The sequence below is a fragment of the Chiloscyllium plagiosum genome, chromosome 31 (assembly GCF_004010195.1).
Source record: "Chiloscyllium plagiosum isolate BGI_BamShark_2017 chromosome 31, ASM401019v2, whole genome shotgun sequence".
NCBI lineage: Eukaryota > Metazoa > Chordata > Chondrichthyes > Orectolobiformes > Hemiscylliidae > Chiloscyllium > Chiloscyllium plagiosum.
In genome coordinates, this window is record NC_057740.1 from 19,117,341 (window position 1) to 19,142,777 (window position 25,437).

Sequence of the window (25,437 nt, forward strand, 5' to 3'; positions counted from 1 at the left end):
CAGTTGATTCAAAGATATAGATTCTTGATCAACCGCACCAGATTCTTAGTTATTTAAGGCAGATAAGTGAATAATTTTGAAAACTCACAATCACTGGGATGCAAATTACTTATCTGGCCGCTAATACTGGTCACTGCTGTGATAGGTGAGGATAATTCCACTGTAAACATCCACCGTCTCTATCACCAAAGTGCCATGCTTGCAGTGGAGAGAGTGTTACGTTCAGTATGTCAAGTCCCCTGAACTCCATGCATCATCCTGACTGGGATATGCATTAGTATTCCTTCATTGTCACTGCATCAAAAATCCAGAACTCACTACAGAATATTGCAAGAGTAGCATTTCAAAAAGGAGGGCCACTTCTACCATTTCCAGTGTAACACAACCAGTGAAGCTTACATCCCAAAAACAAAAATGAAGGTAGGGCAATTTATGCTGCTCAAATACAAAAGCTTCACTAAATTAGTCCATATATGATGATGGAAAGGTGGAATCAACAAGGTTGACTATGCAGTTGCCATATGTATTTAACCATTGAACCAAGTACATTTGTCGAAACACTAAGAAAGCTAAAATCTTACCTCACATGCATGGATGTGGCCCCAAATATCACATTTGTTCCAAAGATAGGAAAAGAAGGTGAAACATTTGGTTTGTTATATAATAAATTAGGTTGCTCAATGCATGAAGGCAATGCATCAGCTCCTTTATATTACATACAGAAATATCACACTTGGAAACTGTTGCTAGGATTGCTGACACTATTGTAGAAATAGCCAGGCTTTGCAAAGCAGCTTATACACACTAGGAGAAAGTGAGGACTGCATATGCTGGAGACCTGAGTTGAAAAGTGTGGTGCTGGAAAAGCGCAGCAGGCCAGGCAGCATCCGAGGAGCAGGAGAATCGACGTTTTGGGCAAAAGCTATTCTTCGGGAAAGTCATTCCTGAAGAAGGGCTTATGCCCGTAATGTCGATTCTCCTGCTCCTCGGATGCTGCCTGGCCTGCTGCGCTTTTCCAGCACCACACTTTTCAACTCAGCTTATACACACTGCAAACATGGGCATTACATCAACATTTATCCATTATGCCAGACAGGGGAGAGAAAGCATATAGTTGGAGAAATGTAGAAAATGCATATCCAGAGCTTGTGGGAATGGATAGTGCTGTTGTCCTGAAAAAGGACAAGACAATTCTACTTGATGATAAATGGATTGGCAGAGCTTGAGTCCTTTCCAATAGCTTACACTGTGAAGATCCTGGAGATACTAGTAGGTAACAAGTATCTGACAGATCCAATCCTGAAATAAGACAGATGGTACTAAATTTTGAGGCCCAGTCATGCTTTGTATTTGTTACACCATCAGAAATGTACATGTTTACAGTCAGGCATTTTGGAATGAAGAATACATACATTATGTGCTAACACTGGTTGATCCTGTTTTGACAACAGCCAGAAATTACATACTGGCATATATTGCTGATATTGCAATTCTCAGTAGGGGATGGGATGAGTACTTCTTTCACGTCACCAATGGACGAACCAAGTTGAGCCAAGCAGGGTTAGCTGCTCGGGTCAATAAGTGCACCATTTTCAATTAAGTATTGTAATATAATGTTTTTCAGATGAGCAAAAACATAACCGTCAAGATTACTTAATAGTTTGGATATACCACAACATAATATGGCAAGTAAGTTGTCAATCTGTACTAAAAATGTTATGCAGTACAATTTCGCAGTGAACAATTGTCTGAGTGCCATTGCTGGGGGAAACATCAGTTCTACCACTTATCCATTTTGTTTTCAGTGTTGTCACAAATGTTAAAAGAGCCAACAGTGATTAAGACAGGATGCTCTACAATGACTGCAGCCGGACAGCTGCAAAGTGGTTTGTGTGACAACAGTATAATCTTTCTGGTCAATTGTTAAAAGACTACCATTTGGAAATTCTGCAATACACGTGCAATTAATTTGTGAATATTACTTTAGATTTAAACTTCCATAAATATAAAGCAATCTGAACTAATAAAGTAACAGAAACAATTGGTGAGCAGCTTGGACTTCACAGTAATTTGTTTGCAGTCCATTAATATTGATTTACATTTTACTAATTCTATTAAATGTTTTATTTATGATTGTTTCAGCAGTGCAACCCAGAATAAAAATAATCACTGTCTAGATTAAAACTGTCCAGTATTGAAATCGGTAGCTTAATTCACTGGTGGAGATACTAGAAAACATCAGAAGTACAGAAAGCAGATGGACAGCACCCAAGGCTCACTGGGGGGTTATAACGCTGTAGCTTTTTTGGCAAATCCTTGCAGCACATAGCACATCTATGGATTAAGAATGGAGATCATTTATATCCTTCACAAATCCACTATTGATACACTGTTACAAAATTTGTTAAAATATTCTCTTTGTGAACAAATTAACAGCTAAGCAGCACTTTCATAATATAGCTATGCTGTCATCCATAATATGGGAAATCAGCTCTTGTTCAGATGATGTTAAAAAAACCCTGCAAATTCACAAAAGAATGGGCAATACTATAGCTTGTAGTCTTGAGCATTAATTACGTATTGTGGTGCTGTCTATTTAAGTCAACTGGCTGAAATGATGAAGTCCATGAATTCAGCAACAGATATAAATCATGGTCAATGCTGGTCGTTTTATGACAAATCAATGAGATGACTGTACCAAGTGGAGCTTGTTGATTGTCCTTATTAGCTGGTTAACACCTTGATTTTTCCTTCCTATCTTCTCTTTGAATGAATACAACATCTCCACATTTGGTCCACACTGCAGTCCGGCTCCAGAAAATATTTTGCTCATTTGAAGCTGTTCTTGAAGATCAATGTCCTTGGCAAGTTTTACAACACATCTGTCTGAAGTAGGGCCTACTGCAGAATTTAAATTTTAGCACCAGTGGGCAGTAAGCCACTTTATTCACATCCCTGCATTCTGTGGAATGAAAATAAACCATAATCAAATCACAATTCTCTTTGCTATAAGGCATGTTTTGCATAACAATGTTAAGAAAAAAAAGAGAAATCCCCACTCATTATTGCTGTAACATTTTCTTCAATGCAGCATATCCTTGACACAACCACCACTGATCTATATTATCAGAGACTTGTAACAGCATAAATTTCACCAAAGTCTTTTTCTAACATTCTGGTTGGGAGGGATTATTGCAGTGGTGGCAGGTTTATCTGGTAGGTTTTAATGCTGTGATGTGTGTTATTGAGGGATTATTGGATAATTTAATACTATGGTGGGAGATATAGTGGGAGGCTTTTGGAAGGACTAATCCTGTGATGAGGATCTTTAAATGTCAGAGAATCAGTGCTCTGACAGGGACTTATCCAGATAGTATTGAGGTGTGGGTTTTACTATGAGAATTAAATTGCAGAGTTGGTGGGCTTACCTGGAGGATTAATCTAATTTAATTTGATGAGGTGGGGGAGCAGTACAAGGAGATTAATGGTCAGGTTGGGTTCAGCGGTAGGTATTGGAGGTAGGGTCTAGTCACATGAGGACCCAGGGAATGACACACTTAGAACACAAGATTACATCTATATTTGCGATGCAACATTAGCTTGCAACGTTAACATCAATGAAAATAACAACAACAACAATAAAAGAAGTGAATGGCTAATTAAATAAAGCTGACAGAAAGAGAACTGGCACTCTGTCCCATTAGGAGGTGGTGCTTCCTTCAAGAATGCGCCCCATTCCCTCCTGCAATTGTCTAGGCCCCAGACATTAAAGGGGTCAATCATCTGAATACCAGCCCATGAATTTGAGAACCAAAGTTTACTGGGGGTAGGTGGGAATGTGGAACTGAGGTCACTATTAGATCAACCATGATCTTCTTGAATGGTAAATTAGGCTCATGGGGCTGTAAGGCCTACTCCTGCTCCAAACTTATATGTGGCAGTGGAAGGCAGAGGGGGTGGCAGTATGGAAAATACGTAGACCCTACCCAATAACCATACTTAGCAGAAAGGAAGACGGTTGTGGTTGCTGAAGGTCAATCAGCTCAGCTTCAAGACATCTCTGCAGGAGTTCCTGCAATGGTAACTGAGGACAACTACCTGATGAAGGAGTAGTGCTCCAAACGCCAGTGCTTCCAATTAAACCTGTTGGACTATAACCTGATGTTGTGTGATTTTTAATGGAGTTCCTCAAGATAGTGTCCTCGACCCTATCAACCTGAGCTGCTTCATCAATGACCTTCCCTCCACCATAAGGTCAGAAGTGAGGATGTTCACTGATAATTGCACAATGTTCATGTGGTCCATGTCCAAATGCAGCAAGACCTAGAAAATATTCAGGCTTGGGCTGACAAAGGGCAAATAACATTCAGTCCACAGAAGTGCCTGGAAATGCCAATACCAAACAAGAGAGAATCTGACCATCAACTTTTGATATTTGATGACATTACCTTTGCTGACTTTCCCACAGTCAGCATCCTGGGAACTACCATCAATCAGAACATAAATTGGACTAGCCATATAACTACAATGGTTACAAGACCATGTCTGAGCTTTGGAATCTTGCAGCTTCTGACTCCCCAAAGTTTTCTGAACTTGTCCAAAGGTACAAGTCAGGGAACTTGGTGGAACACTCCTCACTTGCCTGGATGAGTGCAGTTCAAACAACAATCAAGGAACTTGACACCATCCAGGGCAAACATGCATTCCCTCACTACTGACACTTAGTAGCAGTAGTCTGTCGAATCTACAAGATGCACTGCAGAAGTTAAAGTAGGCTGCATAGTCCAAACTCATGACCATCATTATAAACTCACTAAGAATAAGGACATCAGATACATGGAAACACCACCACCTTCAAGTTCCCCTCTCAGAGATATATTGGTGTTTCTTCATTGCCACTGACTCAAAATTCTGGAACTCCCTCACTTATGTACTGCACCAAATGATCTGCAACAATTCAACACAGTTCACCAACACCATCTCAAGGACAACCTGCGATAGGCAACAAATGCTGATCCGGCCAGAACACCCACATTCTGTGAATCAATAAAAAAAAGCAAGTCTGCATGCCTAGAACATGCCTACACTAAGTAGCAAATAAAGGAAGGTAACCTTTCAACTTGGAAGTTGGAATGTGAGGAGCATAAGCTTTGACATGAACAACAACTTTCACTCCACAGTATGTGTACACAAGACTGCCTTGTTTGACTGTGGGTAACATAAACCTGGTATTGACATCACCACTTCACAAGAAATCAGATTAGCTGACACAAACTCTCATCATGAGACTACTAGCAGGGACAAGGAAAATTGGAAGCATGGTGAGGCTTCATAGTAAGTAAACACTCGTCCAAGTCAACTGAGTCACTGGTAGCAACATTAAAGCGCTTCATCTTCCTGTGGCTGTCACCTGATAAAGACAGAGTCAATACCATACGTGCCTATGCACTAGGTTTGCACACCAGTCTCTCTGTATACCTTTACACAACTCCATAGGTGAAATTCTGAGGTATATGCTAAATGGCGAGAGACAATGCATTCTGGGTGACAACATGCTTTGGGGCAGACAGTGCTTCATGGTCAACATGCCTCAGTTATCACAAGGGACAGGGGAGATCAACGATAAATAATGACATCTTTCTGAGTTGAATGCACTGAATGGATTCTGTTTCAAGAACATGTTCTTTCAGGGCAAGAAGGCCCTTGCAACCACAGATGCATTAGTTTGTCTAAGCTGTGAATGGTCTCCATCACAGTTCAGGACAACCATCATCATTATAAGTAACAAACATAAGGAAAACACTGGAGTTTGGAATTTTATTCAAGTCAGACCTGTGTGTGTTTTCCATGCAACATCCAGCCCCAGTGCATCAAATAAATTCAGAGATGGAATATTCTGATTTGTGAGGTTTAAGAGTCAATAGAGTGTGACAACTGGGAATGGAAGCCATAATGAAAAACTTCATTATTTTTGTACCCAAGGAAGTACAAACAAAATGTTTATGAGTTTTGTTTACATTAAATCATCTGATCAGATTTTTCACATGTTAGATGTAACTCAGTGAGGAGCAGTGTATAATATTAGTGTGACTTCTGTGTGCATATGTCTCAGCTCAAAGTGCTGCTTCTATGATTCACAGGCAGCTGGGAAATCATAGAATCCCTACAGTGTGGAAGCAGGCCATTCAGCCCATCGAGTCTACACTGACGCTTCAATGAGCATCCCACACAGACTCACCCCATTCCTGTAACCCTGCATTTCCCATGGTTAGTTCACTTAGCTTACACATCCCTGGTAATTTAGAATGGCCATTCCACATAACCTGTATGTCTTTGTACTGTAGGAGGAAACCAGAGCACCTGGAGAACACCCACGCAGTCATGGGGAGAACATGCAAACTCCACACAGACAGTCACCCAAGATTGGAGTTGAACCTGGTTCCCTGATGCTGTGAGGTATCAGTGCTAACCACTGAGCAATCATGCCACCCCAGAGAAGGTATCCCCTGTTGACTACTGAGACTACAGTGACTTGCACCAGTTACCATGGCAGCAGCAACAACCCTCAAGAACTGAGGAGCTTTACAGATCGCACTCATGGCAGACCCTGCTTCACAAAGACCGGTCTTTGATGCCCTGTAGGGAGATACTCCATCTGAAGTAGATTTGTTTGCTGCATATCCATTGCCTCTTACAAGATGGATGGATGCCAGAAACATTCTCTTGAAAGGCAATTAACAATGTAATTATCTTCTGGTTGTCTCTAATTTGCAATGAAAAGTATTTGGAATGATCTTCAAACCAATACTCTACAGTTTGCCAATACATCAGTAAGCTTTCCTTATCAAGTTATTAGCAGGATGAAAAAAGGTTTCTTGATACAATTAGTGAGGGCTTAGCTTAATCATTTTAAATTTTGTGTTTTTTGTTTAAGGAAATATTATACTATTCTTTTGTTTGTATTATATTCTATTTGAAAACACTCATTTATTTGAAATTAGCAATTGCATGAGAAGTGCAGATTCATGTCAATGTGAAGGTGTAATGGAGAGTAATTGAATATTTTCATAGCTTGAGTCACCTTTCAGACCATCCCTTCTCCTACATTCTGCGAAATGGAAAGTCTCTATGGAAAAGCTGTTTTGTCATTGACACTAAATTGGAATGCATTCTGCTACAATACTTTAAATTTTAATAATCAGAACATAATTATGACTTCTTGCTTTTTGAGGAATCTTTAAAACTTTACTTCATCTCTTACAACATAAACAAAAGAGAATTTATTTTCCTAAGGCAACTTCATCATCAGATTGGGGAATAAAAAAATCAATGTCTATATTCAAAATATCAATTTTTAAATTTAAACAGATGTCCTTTATGCCAGGAGACATTGCCTCCAGATGGTTACAATGAGATCTCAGTGCAGTTATGTTAGTTTCAACAGAGTTGTAATTTCTCAAGGTGTCTGATCCCAAGAAAAAAAGGTACAATGATATTATTAGAACTTTTATCATTTGATGAATGGGGAGTCATTTGAACAAGAAGTGGTCCTGTAGTTCTTCTTTTGATTTTAAATGTACAAAGCCACTTTGAAAATCTGCCAAAACTTTGCGATTTAATTCATGGACAGAAGACAATGTGAATGTGCCTCCCATAAATTGCACCAGCAAACTGGCCCAAACATGGTGATACCAGATGTCTGCCATTGTCAGAGATGTACAAATATTTGAGATAACTGTTTCTCAGGAAAGAGAAGTACTGATTCCCAGTTGGCAGCTAGTAGCCAATATTGAGATGACGAGATTACTTTGTAGGCAATCATGAACACAAACTCAATCTTGCCATCATGTTTTCATGATCTTGGCTCTTGACAAAGTGTTAATGAGCATTATTAACATTATTCAGTCCTTAACATTTAAAAATGGGGCAAAAATTGAAAAATTACAAAACTGTGCAAAATGTGATTTAACTGGTGAGGGAATCTGTCAACAAGATTTCAAACCAAGTTGAAAAGGGACTCTTCCTTCCTCAACATTTGAACGTGAACATTTATCACTCTCAAAATCTGATTTGCTCCTAACAGCACCTTCCAACATGTGAAAGAGATGCAGTATTTGCCCTTTTGCTCTATCCTAAGGTCCAGGATAATCTCTCCAGATGAAGCAAGTGATAAACTTGTATTTCTCTCAATTACATATACTGTATTCACTGACCATGATGCAGTGTCTCCTACAGTGGGTGACCAAAACCAATGCTTTGCCTTGCTGAACACCTCCACTCAATTGAAAAGTGTGTGCTCAGTTTCCCTTCACTTGCCATTCTAATTTTCTCATTCTGATCACAGCTCTCTTGGTTCCAATGATGCTTGAGGAACCATATCCCAATTTCAATGAGGCATTTTACAAACTTAGAGTCTCAAAATTCAGTTCAATAAATCAGGTTATTAGCATTATTTCCTTTTCTTTTGGACAGTTGATGCTGGTAATGAATCTTTTTAAATGCATTTATGGGATGCAACCGTCAATAGCTGGGATGGTATTTATTGCCAATCCCTAGATTCTCTTCAGAAGGTGATGGTGAACTGCCTTCATAAAACGCTGCAGTCCATGTGCTGCAGGCACACTCAAAATGTGTTATGTGTATATCCACTAAACCAAACTATTATTACGCCTTTTTAAAAATGATTTATCTTCATCTTTCATCTTGCACCACATCAGCCTTTGTTATGTAATCACTCCTGTCTTCCAACATATCACAGATCTTCCCTTTTGTTCTTCATTCTCCTTCCCCATCTTCATCTCCCTCTGTAGATGTTTAAATCTCATTAAATCTTTTAAACAATCTCTGGTTTTGATGCAAGATCACAGACTTCAAACAGCAACTCTCTCCACAGAAACTGCCGGACCTGCTGAATATTTCAATTCCTTCCATGTCCATCCCCCTCCCAAGCTCTGTAATCTCCTCTAGCCCTATAACCATCTGAGATATCTCTGCTATAGCTAGTACTACTGCCTCACAGTGCCAGGGACCCAGGTTTGATTCTACTCTTGGGTGACTGTCTGTGTAGAGTTTGCATATTCCCTCCGTGTCTGTGTGGGTTTCTTCCGCGTGCTCCAGTTTCCTCCCACAATCCAAAAGGTGAACGGGTCATGCTAAATTGCCCATAATGTCCAGGGATGGACAAACTTGGTGCATTAGCCATGGGAAATGCAGGATTACAGGGATGGGGTGAGTCTGGGTGGATGCTCTTTGAAGGGTCAGTGTGGACTCGATGGGCCAAATGGACTGCTTCCACATCGTAGGGATTCTATGATTTTATAATTCTAAATGTACTCCTCTAAATCTGGTCACTTATGCATTTCTGATTTTAAGTACTCATCACTGATGGTTGCACCTTCAATTTGCTAATTTCCAAGCTGTAGAACTTTCCAAGCTCAAACAATTTCTTGAAATCACCTCTTTGACTGCCCTTTGTCTATCTGACCTAATATTTCATTACATGGCTCAGTGTTATAACTTGTTTTATAAGACGCTTGTGAATTGCCTTGGAATATTATACAGGCAGTTCTTCTATAATGCGATAGTTACGTTCTTGTGCAACCCCATGTTATAGAAAAATCACGCAGTTTAGAAACTGCGCTTGAAGTATTGGTGATGTAAATGCATTACAGCCAACGCACATTTTAATACTTTGTGCTTTAGAAACAGTGTTCCTAATTCATCAATCGCGTCATAGTGAATTTGTGGTAACAAAATGCACATTACAGCAGAATGACCTGTATTTAATCGTGTTTATGGTCCAACATTAACACAAGTTTTTTTTACTGTTTATAGCATTTACTGTTTATGTTCCAGATCAAGCTGTTCACCTAAGACCTAAATATATTGCTTCAGCAGAAACTCATCTAGACTTTATAACCACAAAATGAGAGCTCTACAACAGCATGAAAAGGTAGATTTACCTTCTGGATTCTCAGTGGGAAGAGCTTCACATCTGCTTTCACACTGCTGCATGGCTGCAGGCCGATTGGACTCTGGACATTCCATGGAAGGCTGACCAATGTAAGTCAAGCACTGAACCATTCGCATCTGCTGACCCAGACCACACTGTACAGAACACTAAGGAAATAAACAAAATGTAAATGTAAGCCTAAGCAGGTACAGAGTGAAGCATCAGAGGAAAGTAATTAATTTTTACAGCTTCTTTTATACCCAGCATAACAGTTGACACTATATGTATATCTCATGGTAGTGTCATGTGTTAGACATTAATCCAGAAGTCACATTTTCTAACAAATTAGATATCCTGCCAGTTAATCTGCTTTTGGTGAGACTTGTTGATAGTTGAATGTTGGCCAGAATACTCAGAGAAAACTCTTTCAAAAGGTGCTATGGAATGATTTATGTCTCTCTGAGAAGATAGAAAGAGCTTTAGTTCAACATCTTATCTGAAAGCGAGAAGCTTGGAGAATGTTGCAAGACCCCCTGGTTTTCACACTCCATTACACGCTCCATTTCTGAAGTCAAACCTGTCTCCATAAACTTGTACTCAGGGGTGAAGGTGCAATGAGCTGAGCTAAGATGATTCCATTAAAGTTGTGCAGTCTTACTGGGTCCCCTTCTGCAAAGGAGAAAGTTCAAACTAGCAGCTACAATAAACTGAAAAAGTATCTTAATTGTTTCAATTTTTAAAAAATCTAACTGTTAGTTTACATTTTTAAAATGAAATTGAATTTCCCATGGTGGATCTGAGGAGTTAAGGGACTGGCCTCTAGGTATAAAACACATATGAGGAAGGGAGTGGATATTGATTCAAAGAGGTTCGGGTTAACGATAAGTGTAAACTTTCTACTCAAACAACTTCATGAGTTACACTCTGAAGTAATTTTTCAAGTCTTGCATCTGAGCTCGAATTGATGAAAATAGCTTTATTTTATAGGACCTTCGATTTATATATTTATTTATATCTTCGATTATAACAGTATTTTCTTGAATGGGACAATAACATATTATTGGATTGATTACCGGACTCCATTCTCCTGCTAGCCAGCGAGGAAGTGGACATCGTTGTGAAGTACATCGTATTCGGGTGGGAGGTTTGGAGTCTGCAGGGCAATGGGAAGCTGGATATGTCATGGTGTAATCACTGCTCTTGCAAAGTACAATACGATGCCGGTGACCTATTCCACAACTTGGTGTGCACTGTGAAGATAAAGAGAAAGGCATGCTTAAAATTTTGAAAGGTGCTACACATTTCACCAGGATTCACTTTATTCTATAAGTTGGATGCAACCATCAAAAGTTAATGAAGACTCAGAAATTCTCTGCAGTGTTTTCAGGACAGAATTTTTATTCACCTCATGGTACATTTCCACGTAAAGTTCCAGGAAAGTGGACATCATATCCTGAGGGCAGATACCTACATATCATCCATGATGTGTCCCAATATCTCCCACTTACAGACATGAACGAAAGGTGCAGTGCACAGTAGCAGTGTCCTCTGCCTGCAAGCACTCAAGCTCAATTGTCATTCCCGTCTTGGTTCAAACATTCAAGCACTGGAGACAGAAACTGCAGCGAGAAACACTAACATCCCCCACCCATTCCTTCCTGGGGAATTTGTGGGATCAGGAAACAGGGTGAGATTCACACTGGTCCTGGGTTCCATCTTAAACTGGAGAGATTGTATCACAGTTCCACACCTTTCAATGACCTGAACATCTATCCTAAAAAGAAATGATTCATCTTGACTTTAATTAAATATCACTGAGTTGCATTCAAGTATTTCTTTGACTATCAATAAACAATGTCATATTGATTGAAGACTTAAACCTTACAAGTAGAATGAAGTACACATTACCTCAGACCAATCAAGAGGAACCCATTCTGGTGGACAGGTATGGTTATTGCAGCTTTCTTTTATTAGAGGGCGTTCAGTCATACAGTGACTATCATCCAGTACTTTTTGCTCAGAAGCAGTGACCTTTTGGACACATACAACATCACGAGTGCGAAGTCCCCCATTGCAGGTCCGACTACACTCGGACCATTCACCTACAATCCAGCTGGAAAATGAAAAATATAAAATGACTTTATGTTTGTGGACAAACACATAAAGGAAGTCTTGTGGCACTGTGAGTATTATCCCTGCCTCTGAACCAGAAGCTCCAGGTTTCAGTCCCAGGACTTGATGGTCAAGGAAGGTACATTCATAACACGGCCAAATAGATTGATTGACAACATATAAATTTTTCCAACATATGCCACTGGGTAGGTGGCAAGATTGGGAGAGGTCTTTGTTCAACTGTGTGATGGAAAGAAGGCTGGACTCTCTGTCACCTATATAACAAATACAATATGAAAAGTACACATTGCTACAGTAACTCAAAGTGCCTGAATGATCCATAATATGTTGCTACTACAAACCCAAACTCATAACCACATAAAATGAACACCTCAATGACAGTGCACTCTTCAAATATCTGACATCAATATTAGGTGGCTTGGATGCTTGCCTGGATTTTTGCAGACATAACATTCATTCTAGTTACTTATGCACTTTGAGTACTTGCTTCTGAAACTGGGATCCATGGTAAAGCCAGACATATCTGGAAATGATGTCAATGGCTGATGAAAGTAAGCCCCAATTTTAATTGTGCACGGAGTTGTGTGACAGGGTGGCCACCAAACCCTGAACTTGCACAAGAGACGTAAGCAACTGTAACAGTCAGGGATAGTCTCCAGGCCACAAGTGTATGCAGTCAGGCAGGAGGGGGAGTGCATGTGGGTTTGCTGACAGCACCGGTCCCTCAGTCACAGTGTGAACATCTCCAGACAGTTAAACTGCTTCAGTCACATCAACAAACTGGATGTTGATTGGAAAATTCCATTCAGCCTCCTGTAAGTGCACCTTAGAAGGATGTTATTGAGCTTAACTGGCTACCCACTATGTGAAGGCAGGTAGCCTTACTGCTCACAAAACTAATTTGCCAAAAAATGCCTGATACAAGGGATGGAGGTTGAAAAGCTGATACATTTGCTGGGGCACTGTCTGCTTCTACTCACATCCCTGGTAGGGCCCAAAATATTCAGGTCCACAATTTTCTAACATTGTTTTGGAGACCTTGGTGTGGAGGAGCTGCTGAAGAGCAGAGATGCCCTGTATCCACAGGAGACTTAGAGGCCCTCCAGACTAACACTTACAAGACAGTGAGACAGACTCAATCTCAGAAGTCTATCCTCAAGGACCTGATGTAATGCTCAAAATCACACAATAACCTCATACGAGTAGTCAAGGTCAATTTAATGCACCTTTAATTGTCATATTACACCAATACAGCAACTAACCCACCATCACTCACCATCCTCCTTCAGTCAGGACTCATACTGAATATTCAACACTGCTCTAAACCTCACACCTACACATCATTGAATGGTAACATTACCATTAACAGCTACATCAGACAAATCAATCGCATGACATTCACTGATACAAATCTTTCTATCTTTCAAAAGGAGACACACAATCAGTGTCAGAAGATGCTAATGGTGCAGGACAGGTGTGGATGCATGTATTATCCCCATGAAGTAGACAGTAGTCACAATATTGGAGCAGCTCGAGGCAAGACCTCAGCTGGGAGTCGGCCTGAAATGAGAGAAGATGCTGGTATTTTCATACCTGAACCTCCCTTTTCACTCACCTCCCCTTTTCCAATTTTTTTTTTCTGATTTAGAAGCAGGAGATAGGGTAAAAGTATGAACCTCTTACTCCCTATGTTGCATGCCTGTTCACCGCCAGTCCATTTCTGCCTTTCGCCTTTCAGATACTGAAGCAACAGTGGAAGACGATGATAATGAAGAAACACTGCCTTTAGATCACACATTCAAAGTCTCGAGATTAAACAGGGCAATTACTTGTCATTTAGAGGAGAGTTCAGAATTGGGGTCTGCACCTGGTGAAACATTGGGTACTTGTGGTTTCAGCTTGGTCAGGAATCAAGGGCAGTGCATTACCAGAGGGGATGCTATTAGGGGAGCATTCACACATGGGGTTTGATGGACACGGATAAAGTTTCAATGCAGTTGCCTACAAATGATGATTGGGATACACAATGGAATGCTTGGTGCATTGGGAGCCCTGCCAGAAAACCTGCCTGCAATGTCAAGCAGTATAGGAAAGGTTAGCACCAACGTATCTCAGAACCTTGAGCAGAGCTTAACCTCCAGCCTGTTGGACGGTCCAGCACGGAATGGTGACCAACTCCATTACTGCACTTGAAGATGCACCCTAATGTAGATGAGGTGTGATTGATGTCTCAGCTTTCAGTGTGGCACAAATGGAAGTTACCTGATCCAAGCATGCTGCGATGGAAACTCAGATTTCTCTCAAACAAGGTCAAACTGCTGCCAGCTTTGCCCTTCAATGCAATTCCGTGCTTAGCTCTGCCCTTTTAACACATGATTCAATATATAAGACCTTAATTTAAGTTATTCCCAACAGTTTACCTGCACAGTTTGAAAGCATTTTCTGGAATAGGAATACCTGACTATCAGTGATTTGATGTGAGAAAATTATAGAATGATAATGCTCAGGTGAGGGACATTCATCCTGGTGCTGGGTCTTTGACAGATAGTTTCCATTCCCCTCCTCTTTCCCTGGAGCTCTGGAAATCTTTACCCTTCAGGAGTTAAGCTACTTCATTTTTGATCATTACTTTGGGATTTGTTCTACCACCTTTTAGGAGATTCCAGATCATGAAATATGCATACATACACAAAACATCGATTTTAATCTCTGAATTAATTTGGTGAGAGAACATGAACACAGATTAGGAGCAGGAATATATTGGCTGTCCACTCTCCTCAGCCTCTGTATCATTCAAGATGATCATGGCTGACCTGTTTGTATTTCAAATTCCACTGACCCATCTACTCACAATATCCATTGATCCCCCTATTCAGCCTCAGAATCCATCTCTGTCTTCAAAATATTTCATGATTTTATCCCTACCACCTCCTGAGACAGAGTGTTTCAAAATCTCACAACCCTCTGAGGGAATAAAAGTCTCCTTAACTCTGTCTGAAAAGGGTGTCCTCTACTTCTGGGCTCACCCACAAGAGGAAACATTTTTTTACATGTCCAGTTTGTCAAGGTAATTGGGGATAATATGCACTTCAATCAAGTTACTTCTCTCTCCTCTAAACCCAAAATGGAAACAAACTCATTTTGTCTAACCTTTCCTCATAAGGCAATCTGCTCGTTCCAGGTATTAGTCTAACAAATCTCACCTGAACCCCCTTCACAATATTCATATCATTCTTTAAATATGGAGACCGAAACAACATGCAATATTCAGGACATGGTCTCACCATTACCCTGTCTACCTGAGGCATAAATTCCTACTTTTATGTTCAAGTTGTCTTTTATAATAGGACAGCATCACATTAGCCTTATTTATTTACTGGACATGAATATCAACTGTTTGTGACTTCTGCACTAGAACACTGAGCTCCCTCTGAACTATGGAATTTTACACTTGTTCATTGAAGTAATACTCTATGTTTATTTTCCGTGCCAAAGCAAACAATTTCACATTATCCCACATTAAATCCATCAACCTGTGAGTTATCTGCAGGCTATCTATATCCATATCTATATTCTATATCCTTCCTTTGTATTCTTCACAACATATTTTCCTACTTATCTTTATGTCACCTACAAATTTAACTACTGTGCCTTTGCTCCCTTAAATCATTCAAGTCATTGATATAAATAAAGAGAAAAGGCTCAGCACAAACCTTTGCAGGATGCCAGTCTTCATATCTTTCCAAGCAGAAAAAATACCTAATTTTGCATATTTCTGTGTTTTCTGCCAGCCACTTAGTCTTAATCTTCTGCCATGAGGGTAGAAATTTCTAGTTTTAAAAAAGTTGACTTAAGCATCTTAAGGACATTCAGGTATTAACTAGAGGCAAAAATGATTTTGCAAAAATGTAAAATAGAACCAGATTTTGTGAATGAAGATAGTTTCCTCAGTGACTCTGGAAGATGTCTATTTATTGTTACCGAACAAACTCAGGCATTGGTCAGATGAAATTTTGCCCCATTCCATTTAGTTTGTGGCAGTGTGACACAGCTATAACATTTGCTGTAAGTATTAACCCAGTTCTTGTGTTACTTACACTGATGTACATGGCTCAGTGTTACAAGCACGTTGTTTTTCTGGAAGTTTGTTTTCACTGTTACAGTAATGAGCAGAAACAACAGAATTATCATCCAGTTTCTTGCATACGACAGCCTGTGCCTGTATACCTATACAGGAATGATAAAGTTTGATAATTAGTGAAATTAAAGAGGTGCGAACCATTATGAAAATCATTGCTTAATTTACAGTTCATTAGCTCTTGTAAATTCTGTGCAATTTTATTAATTTGATCCTGAAGTTAATCTGAAGGAAGAACGAACTATTGGAATCATGCAAGACTCAATAATTTTACTTGTTTTTAAATCTGTTTTTGTTGCTTATTTTGACATATTAAACTCAAATGCATAACCACAGCTCAAATATTACAGGGGAATTTTACAATCTACCACCTTGTGTTTGCTGGGATATGGCATGGGAAGAGAAGTAGGTAAATGGTGTCACAAACTCCTGGGAACATGAGAGTCCAAGAACCACGCAGTCTGTGAATCATTGGATGCTGTCACATTGAGGGGTGCAACCAGGCTTCAACATTTCTATTAGCTCAGTGGGCTTGCAATTTTCCCAAGGGCAGACCAGAAATAGTCAGGTCAAAATTAGATTCATTTCATTGAATTTTATTTCCCTTAAAAATACTAATCACAGTGATCATGGCACATTCTGAACAAAATGCCTCGAGTGCCAGTAAATTACATAAAAGAACCAGTTTGCAACAGCTATGCTGAGTGAAGGATATAAAACTAGCCCTGATATGTGACATCAAATAAAAGCATATTTTCTGATTTACCAAAAAACACATGGGAGATTTGTCAGTCAATGTCATGAAAATGAACTTTATGGTCAGTGATCAACACTTACTCATGTTAATTGGGTCTCTACTCATCTGTTAAATTTGCAATTGCCCACAATACCTGCAACAGTCTGTGTGTACTTAATCTGTCATCTTTTCAGTAGCAAATATCAGTGATAGTGGGCACTGGTATTTTCCTAGATAACCATCCTGGCACTGTGTGGCATTTGCAGCTCTGTCAGTAGGTGGTATTGGCTAAGGATTGTTTGAAATGGCTTACTGCCATCAGTCCTTTGCTTTGCTTTGTCTTGGGCCTATCCAGTGGTTAGTGATGGAGAATGTATCACCGCTGAGTATCAAAAGATGAGGCACTGTTCTTAGATAACAGGAACATTTACTGTTTGATACCAACATGTACAACCACATTTGATCACACATAATTACTAAGACTGTAGAAAGCTAGTAAGGATGCATCTGCTCTTTCCAAAAGCCTGAACTCATTGTCTCCACAGGCTCTGCGAGACATCCACAGAGTGGGTGGAGCCAACGAAACATAAACATTAAACTCTTCAAAACCATTCCCTAATCCAACAGGCATCACTCTAAGTGCACAATCAGGTCATGGGATTGATTTTTCAAACACATTACTTGGTGGTTTTGAAAATTTTGCATCCGAAAATATTTTGCTTGTTTTCTTTGCTCTCTGATAACAAAAACAAATTCTTTTAAAATAATTTTCAACACAATTAAATTTATTAATTGTATTTGTATTGTTTTATGTCTCCACTGATGCTTTATTCACATGAATTAGCTTCTCCAAAATTGTATTTAATATTTTCTCAAATTTGTTATCCTATGAACACAATTTGGAGAGTGCAGCTTATCTAATTTTCAGTGAAAATTCAATACTACCCAGTCAGCTGTACTGTCAGAACATCTTTCTTCAACTTCTTATGCCCAGTTTCTTTTTAAAGCTACTAAATCAAAAGGCCTCAAGAAACAGCTAATTTTTGGTGTCGCTCCAAGGAAATTCTGATCTTATATCTTTCTTTCAAAAAGACCCAGGAGTTAAAGCTTATTTTTTAAATCAACCTGTTCAGAAACATTATTACAGGTGAGAATTGAACCTACACCTCCTTTGGTGGGGCCACTATCACTGCACCATCAGAGCTCCAAGACACCAGTTAAAGGCATTTTTAAAAAAAAAATCAACCTGTTCAGCGATATTATGGTAAACACCTGGAACAGGTTGGAATTTGAACTCAGGTCTTGTGGCTCAGAGGTAGGAACAGTACCACTGCTCCATAAGAACCTCTGAAAGGCACCAGTTAAGTGTTTTCTCATTATCCTATTCAGAGATGTTATTACACATTTCTGGAGCAGGTGGGGGTTGAACCTGAGCATCCTGGCCCATGAGGTAGGGACACTACCACTGCACCACAAGAACCCTAAGATTAAATATTGATATGAACTGTTCACTTCAGCTGTGATTCCTTGCTAGTCAGAAAAAAAGCTATCTATTAATTCCTTACATTCCATGAAGCACTCAATTATTATGATTCCTAACACCAATTACTATTGCAAAATTTGCTAACATGTATTCTCAGGAGTGAACTCTTTGCAAGAGTGGCCAGGAAAGAAAGGTCCAACAAAAAGAATTGTGTTCACTCAGAATGGTATGGTCATAAGCAAAATGAAGATGGTATTCTCTAATCCTCATAATCATAGTGGGTTTTCATATTGCTCTACATACCTCCTGCACATATTGCAGTGCACTTGGACCAAGGAAAATATTGCCACTCATAGGTTGCCTGTGTATCTCCACTGACTGTGCGTGTGATGGGTGCATTAAATTTGTAATGAATGCCCTGATTTTCCTCTTGTATCAGCACCTGCATGGGAAATGAAAAGTAATTCACAACAAATTCATATTTTTGTCCATTTGAATACTTACTACATCAAAGTGATAATAACTTTCTAGATTTTATTTACTTTGATACTCAGAACTTTCAAGATACATCATGGTCGCTTAGTACAACTAACTACTGCAGTCGTTGCTAGTTACATCACATTCCTCTTTAACAACAACATAAATTCTGAGTAGAAATGAACTGAGTGGAAATTGGATACAAATTTGCTTTGAAGTTGGAGACAGAGGTTGGTGGCACAGGGTAGTTTTTCAGACTGGAGGTCTGTAACCAGATGTGTGCAGCAAGGATTGCTGCTAGGTCCACTGCTTTTCGTCATTTATATAAATGAGTTAGATGTGAATATAGGAGGTATGGTTAGAAAGTTTGTGGATGACACCAACATTGGTAGTGTAATGGACAGTGAAGAAGGTTATCTCAGAGTGCAACAGGATCTTGATCAGATGGGTCAATGAGCCGAGAAGTGGCAGATAGAGTTTAATGTAGATAAATGTGAGGTGCTGCATTTTGGCAAGGCATACCAGGGTAAGACTTATACAGTTAATGGTAGGGCCTTGGAAACTATTACCAAAGAAAAAGACTTGGGGGTGAAGGTGCATAATTCCTTAAAAGTGGAGTAGACAAGGCTTTTGCACACCTGTCTTCACTGGTCAGTGCATTGAGTATAGGAATTAGGGCATCATGTTATGTTTGTACAGGACATTGGTGAGGCCACTTTTAGAATATTATGCTCAATTCTGGACTCCCTGCTATGAGAAAAATGTTGTTAAACATGAAAGGATTCAAAACAATTTAGAAGTATGTTGCCGGGACTGAAGGTTTGAGCCATAGGGAGAGGCTGAATAGGCTGTGGCTGTTTTCCCTGGAGCATTGGCTGCTGAGGAGTGACTTTATAAAGATTTATAAAATCACAACGGGCAAAGATGGGGGAATAGACAAGGTCTTTTCCTCAGGTTGGGGAGTCCAATTCCCTAACTTGCTAAATACACTGAGTACAACACCTATACTAATAGGTAGGATAACACAAATTTGTTTGGAAGTAAGATTCCTTAACAAAATATTATTAAATTGGCTGTACTTCTAAGCCTTCTTTCCATTTTGCCAAAATGAAGAAGAACCTGTGGCTAATTAACTTCATTTTTAACTAACTTCTCATGTATCCTTGAAACTTCACCTGCTTTACTTAAATTATTAGTATTCAAACATCAAAAGAAATAATGATTACCATAAGGAAAAGACTTGCATTGGTAGGTCCTAATGCTTCCAGACACTCTGGCTCATCATCGGGCCTCTTATAGTGGAAAGCAGTTCCAGCAATATCAAACCGCTGTGGTGTATCTATGGACCAGCCACCATTAATAAAGTATTCTTCACCATCAGATTTCAGTGCTTAAAAAGGAAGTTTAATATTAATTAAGAAAGTTTCAATGATATTACTAGTACAAATTCTTTTCGTTCACCGGAAGTCGCTGATTTACAATTCTAAGAAATAACAGTGGCTGAATCTAACTTCATCATCTTCTACTCTGCCAATCCTACTAATGGACCCCCCACCCTGTCTCCTAAATAGGGTACAATGTCACTGATTACTTCACACATCCACTATATTCTTCCCCTCAACCTAGACAATAAACACAGTCATGTTATTTAACCACAGGACAGTATTACAATTGAACTCGATTCTTCCATCATATTGCATATGTATTTTTACCCAGATGTAAAACAATTTGGTGTGGTTAATAATTTACACTTCCCTGCAGGGAGAAAGTGAGGACTGCAGATGTTGGAGATCAGAGTCGAGAGTGTGTTGCTGGGAAAGCACAGCAGGTCAAGCAGCATCCAAGGAGCAGGAGAATCGAAGTTTCAGGCAAAAGCCCTTCATCAGGAATGCAGGAGCAAACAGGAGCAGAGAATAGACAATATATTAAATTTGTAAATGATATAAAGAAGAGCAAAATTAGTTTTATGATAACGTCAAAAGGCTTCCTGATGAAGTGCTTATACCCGAAAAGTCGATCCTCCTGCTCCCCGGATGCTGCCTGCCCTGTTGCGTTTTCCCAGCAACACACTCTTGAGTCTGACTTCCCTCAAAGGACCATACATTTCTAAAAGTTACAAAAAAGAGTCATATTGCAATTGAAAGATAAACTCTGTTTCTCTCTCTACAGATTCACTGAGTTTCTCCAGCATTCTCTGTGCTTTATCTTTTAAAAGAAATCATCCATGGAATGTAAGTGTTGTTCCCTGGGCGAGCATTTATTGGCCATCTTTAATGGCTTGCTAGACCATTTCAGAAGGCATTTATGAGCCAACTATATTCCTGTGGGACTGGAGTCACATCAAGGCCAGACTGGTAAGGATGGTACATTTGCTTCCAAGAAGAACGGTTGTGAACTAGATGAGATTTTACGACAATGTCACATGGTCGCTATTAAGCGAGGTTTTAATTTGAGAGTTAATTTTTAGTTTAGACTTTGCCACCTGCCATGGGGACCCTTGTCACCAGTTCATTATCCTGAGTCTCTGGATAACAAGTTTAGTGACTGTTACCACTACATCACTGCCTCCCTTGAAGTATTTAAAATGATACAAATTTCAGCACAGCTCTTCATTGACTCATTACAAAAGAATGGAAATCATGGTGAAATACTTCGAGGATTTTATTAAGCAATTCCTTACTAATAACTAGTATTAATAATAAACTGTGAGAACTCCAACAATCTGCTGTTAACAAACAGGAGCAGGGTATAGACATAATTGATTAAACTTCTAAATGATATAAAGAGCAAAATTGGTTTTATGATAATGCCAAAAGGATGGGCAGCATCGTATTTGAGGGAAAATATATTTCCATCCTTTACTGCAACAACTCTTCCTACGTTCCATTTTAACTCACATTCCATAATGCCTTTCCCTGCCCAATATGTAATTATAGAATCAAAGCAAAACCAATATAAATTTGTACAAAGACATTTTGGAGGTAAAGTTGTACCATGCATTATGGTAAACAAACACACTATGTGTACTCATGTGTAGAATCCAGGCCCAGAAATCACTGTTAGCAAAAAGAACATTTCAATAATTGAATTTCCTGCTTGTACCGGCAAAGCTGTATCTATCACCTAGTTAGCTATGACTTCATACTTGATCTTTTCTGTCACAAAAAAGAACTGCTAATGTCTGCAGTAATGCTCCTTGGCTATCATTTAAAAGCAAACATCAGGTACTTTTTCTTGTTCTTTCACAGGATGTGGGTATCTCTGGCTGCACCAGCATTTATTGCATATCTGAAGGTGGTGGTGGTGAGCTACTGTCATCCATGTGCTGCATGTTGATCTACAATGCCCTTATTGGAGGGAATTCCAGGATTTTGACTCCGTGACACTGAAAGATCAGCAACATATTTCCAAGTCAGGATGGTGATTTACTTGGAAGGGACCTTACAAGTGCTGATGTTCCCATGTACTAACTGCTCTTGCTTTTGTAAGTGGAATTGGTCGTGGCTTTGGAAGGTGCTCTCTCAGGAGTCTTCGTGACTTTCTGCAGTACATCCTGTAGATGGTACATACTGCTGCTACTGAGCGGCAGTGGTAAAGTGAGTGGATACTTGTGGATGTGGTGCCATTCAAATTGGGCTGCTTCCTCCTGGATAGTTTCCAGCTTCTTGAGTTTTGCTGGAGTGGCACCCATTCAGGCAAATGTTGAATATTCCGTCACACTTCTGACTTGTGCCTTGTAGATAACACCTCTCCATACAGCTCTCAAGGCAGCTTCAGTGGAAAATAACCTACTGCACGCCGCCCTCTGGAATCTACCTTTGCAAAGCAGGTCTAGAAACAGAGGCAGTGGTTTTTGTTAAGGTTAATTCTGTGCAGTTCCATATTACATTGCACTGGGCGCTGAGTCAAAATCCTAAGAGTTTTGGGGGTATACCTTCACCACCAGAGACTGCAGCCATTCAAGAGGGCAGCTCATCACTGCTTTCTTCAGGCAATTTGTGAGGCCAGTACATATTGGACTAACCAATAATATTCACATCTCACAAAGGAATAGACAAAAAACAACAAACTACAGGTTGCTCCCTGTGATATTCATTAACTGTTGCAGGATGAATTTAAGTCGGTTAAAAATGTGCTTTGGTCTGCCCAAAACTTGTTGGTACTTTCCAGCTCAAACAGCTGTACAGAGACTGACTACAGCTTGGGGCAACAGCCACTGAGGCTTAGTGGGGAAAGGTCACATAGCACCAGTGTGTTCCCCCCGCCACAGCACACTGAGAGACTGAAAACCATGTAAAACCCTCACGTGCTGTATGCACCAAATGAAGGTCTGGCATGACGTGTAAATGCACATTGTTAGTATAACCTGCAATAAGGTACTTGATGTATTGCATTGAAATAGATTAATCTATAGTGCACTTTTTGTTTGTCAAATTTGAATTGCTATGTAATATACAGTTGCAAATTTTATGAGTATGTATATTTTTGAAAATTAAAACAAAATTTGCTTTTTGAAATAAAGGAGTTAGATTTAAGATACTTGGCATATAATGAATGAGCTTAAAAGATACAGGAAGTATTGCAGGAGATTATGAAAAAAAACCCATCTAGAACAGGAAGAGATTTTGAATAAAACTTAAACATAGCTGCTCAATTGCAAGTTTTTAAATGAATTAAAAGCAATCCTGTTTAATGTTAAGGATGTGCATGGATGATAAGAAGTATGAATCTGATACAGAGGAATCACTGAATGCTACATGTTAGACAAGATCCATGTGTAAGTAAACATCATAAGAAGAATGGCACAGGACCACCAATGTGGTTTTGAAAATGTTGGATAGATAAGAACACTGCCTACTTCCCTTTGTAGCAAAGGTTTGCCTTCAACATGATTCCAAAGCTGCCTGCAAATTGTCTGTACAATTGCCATGTTCTGGAGGAGAATCACATTGGAATCAAAATATTAATACTGTCTTTCCTGCTCCACAAATGCAGCCAGATCTGCTATTTCTATTCTATTCTTTACATTTCAGACTTCCAGTGTCTTCAGTGTTTTGTTTTTATCCTATATTTACTCTTGATCAATAGAAATGCATGTAAAAGTAGTTCATACCATAAAACAGAAGACGAGGCTATCATATTACAGAAGCTAACAATATTATCAAATATCACATTAGACATAGATAGATAGTCACTGTTTCTACAATACATATATCTTCATTGAATCAATAGACAATAGACAATAGGTGCAGGAGTAGGCCTGAACCGCCATTCAATATGATCATGGCTGATCATTCCTAATCAGAATCCTCTTCCTGCCTTATCTCCATAACCCTTGATTCCACTATCTGTTCATTGTATGTTGTCTTTTTGATGCACAATATTCACATTTGTATTTGATGATCAGACAGAACAGAGGATCGAAGTCATACTAAAACTGAAAATGTTATTGCATGATGTATCAGTGTCCTCTGGAGCAGGAACAGCTGTTCTTCACACCCTTCTGTGTACCAATGTCCTTTTGCTTCTCATCAGCTTTCAGGGAAATTCTTCTTTTAGAAACCAGATTGCGAACCGTACATGAGCCAAATATTGGCTGGTCAATTCTTGCTGAGGATTCCAAGAATCACATATGATCCATTAATGATTCAAAAGGTCTTCTTGGCTTCATATGGGCCCTGCACACCCCAGCTGGGTTCTGAGATTTGCTTTTCTATTTGTGTTCATTAAGAGGTTGCTCTGGGCAGATTGGGAAAAGAATGCCGCAAAGCAAAAACAGTGTGGACATAATACCATTACTGTAATTTGACAAAGAGGACAAAATAACAAAAGCTGACTATAATTTTCATGGACTATAGTAATCTTCAAAATAGATGGGCAGATGGTTTTTAAACAGCCAAATTATTGCCCATCCCCAAGAACAATTGTAAAGGTGGTGATGAGGTCCTTTCTTGAACTACTGCAGTGCATCTGGTATATGCACATACAGACACATAATGTTGTTGGAAGTGAGTTCCAGGATTTTGACCCAATGACAGTGAAGGAACAGCAATAACGCTCCAAGTTAGGATGGTGTGTGGCTTGGACAGGAACTTGGATGGTGGTGTTTCCTATGCATCTGCTGCCCTTGTCTCTCTCGGTGATAGAGATTGTGGATTTGGAAAGTGCTGTCAGAGTAGGTTTGCTGTATCTTGTAAGTGATATTTGCATCAGCTACTTGACATTGATGGTGGAGGACTGAAATCCTAGGTTGGTGGATGGACTACGAACCAAGTATCTAGAGGAAGAATGCCTCATCTTCTGCCTCGGCACACTCCAACCCCAGGGCTACAATGTGGACTTCACCAGTTTCCTCATTTTCCCTTCCTCCACTTTATTCCAATTCCAACCTGCCGGCTCAGCACCATCCTCATGACCTGTCCTACCTGCCAATATTCCCACCCGCTCCAACTATCCGCTCCACCCTCCTCTCTTACCTACCTTTACCCCCACCTCCATCCACCTATTGCACTCTCAGC

The 25,437-nt window shown here is 39.6% G+C and overlaps 1 protein-coding gene across 1 annotated transcript in view; it reads right to left on the reverse strand.

Moving 5' to 3' along the window:
* Positions 1 to 1,336: 1,336 nt before the first annotated feature.
* LOC122565296 (A disintegrin and metalloproteinase with thrombospondin motifs 6-like) overlaps positions 1,337 to 25,437 on the reverse strand; it is a 149,676-nt gene continuing 125,575 nt past the window's right edge. The window contains exons 18-24 of the mRNA XM_043721104.1: positions 20,146 to 20,309; positions 18,746 to 18,884; positions 16,183 to 16,312; positions 11,861 to 12,065; positions 11,026 to 11,202; positions 9,963 to 10,119; positions 1,337 to 2,962 (exon numbers count right to left, since the gene is read on the reverse strand). Of these exons, the coding sequence (XP_043577039.1) occupies positions 2,853 to 2,962; positions 9,963 to 10,119; positions 11,026 to 11,202; positions 11,861 to 12,065; positions 16,183 to 16,312; positions 18,746 to 18,884; positions 20,146 to 20,309 (1,082 nt within the window). The 3' untranslated portion in view covers positions 1,337 to 2,852. The remainder of the gene's footprint in view (positions 2,963 to 9,962; positions 10,120 to 11,025; positions 11,203 to 11,860; positions 12,066 to 16,182; positions 16,313 to 18,745; positions 18,885 to 20,145; positions 20,310 to 25,437) is intronic.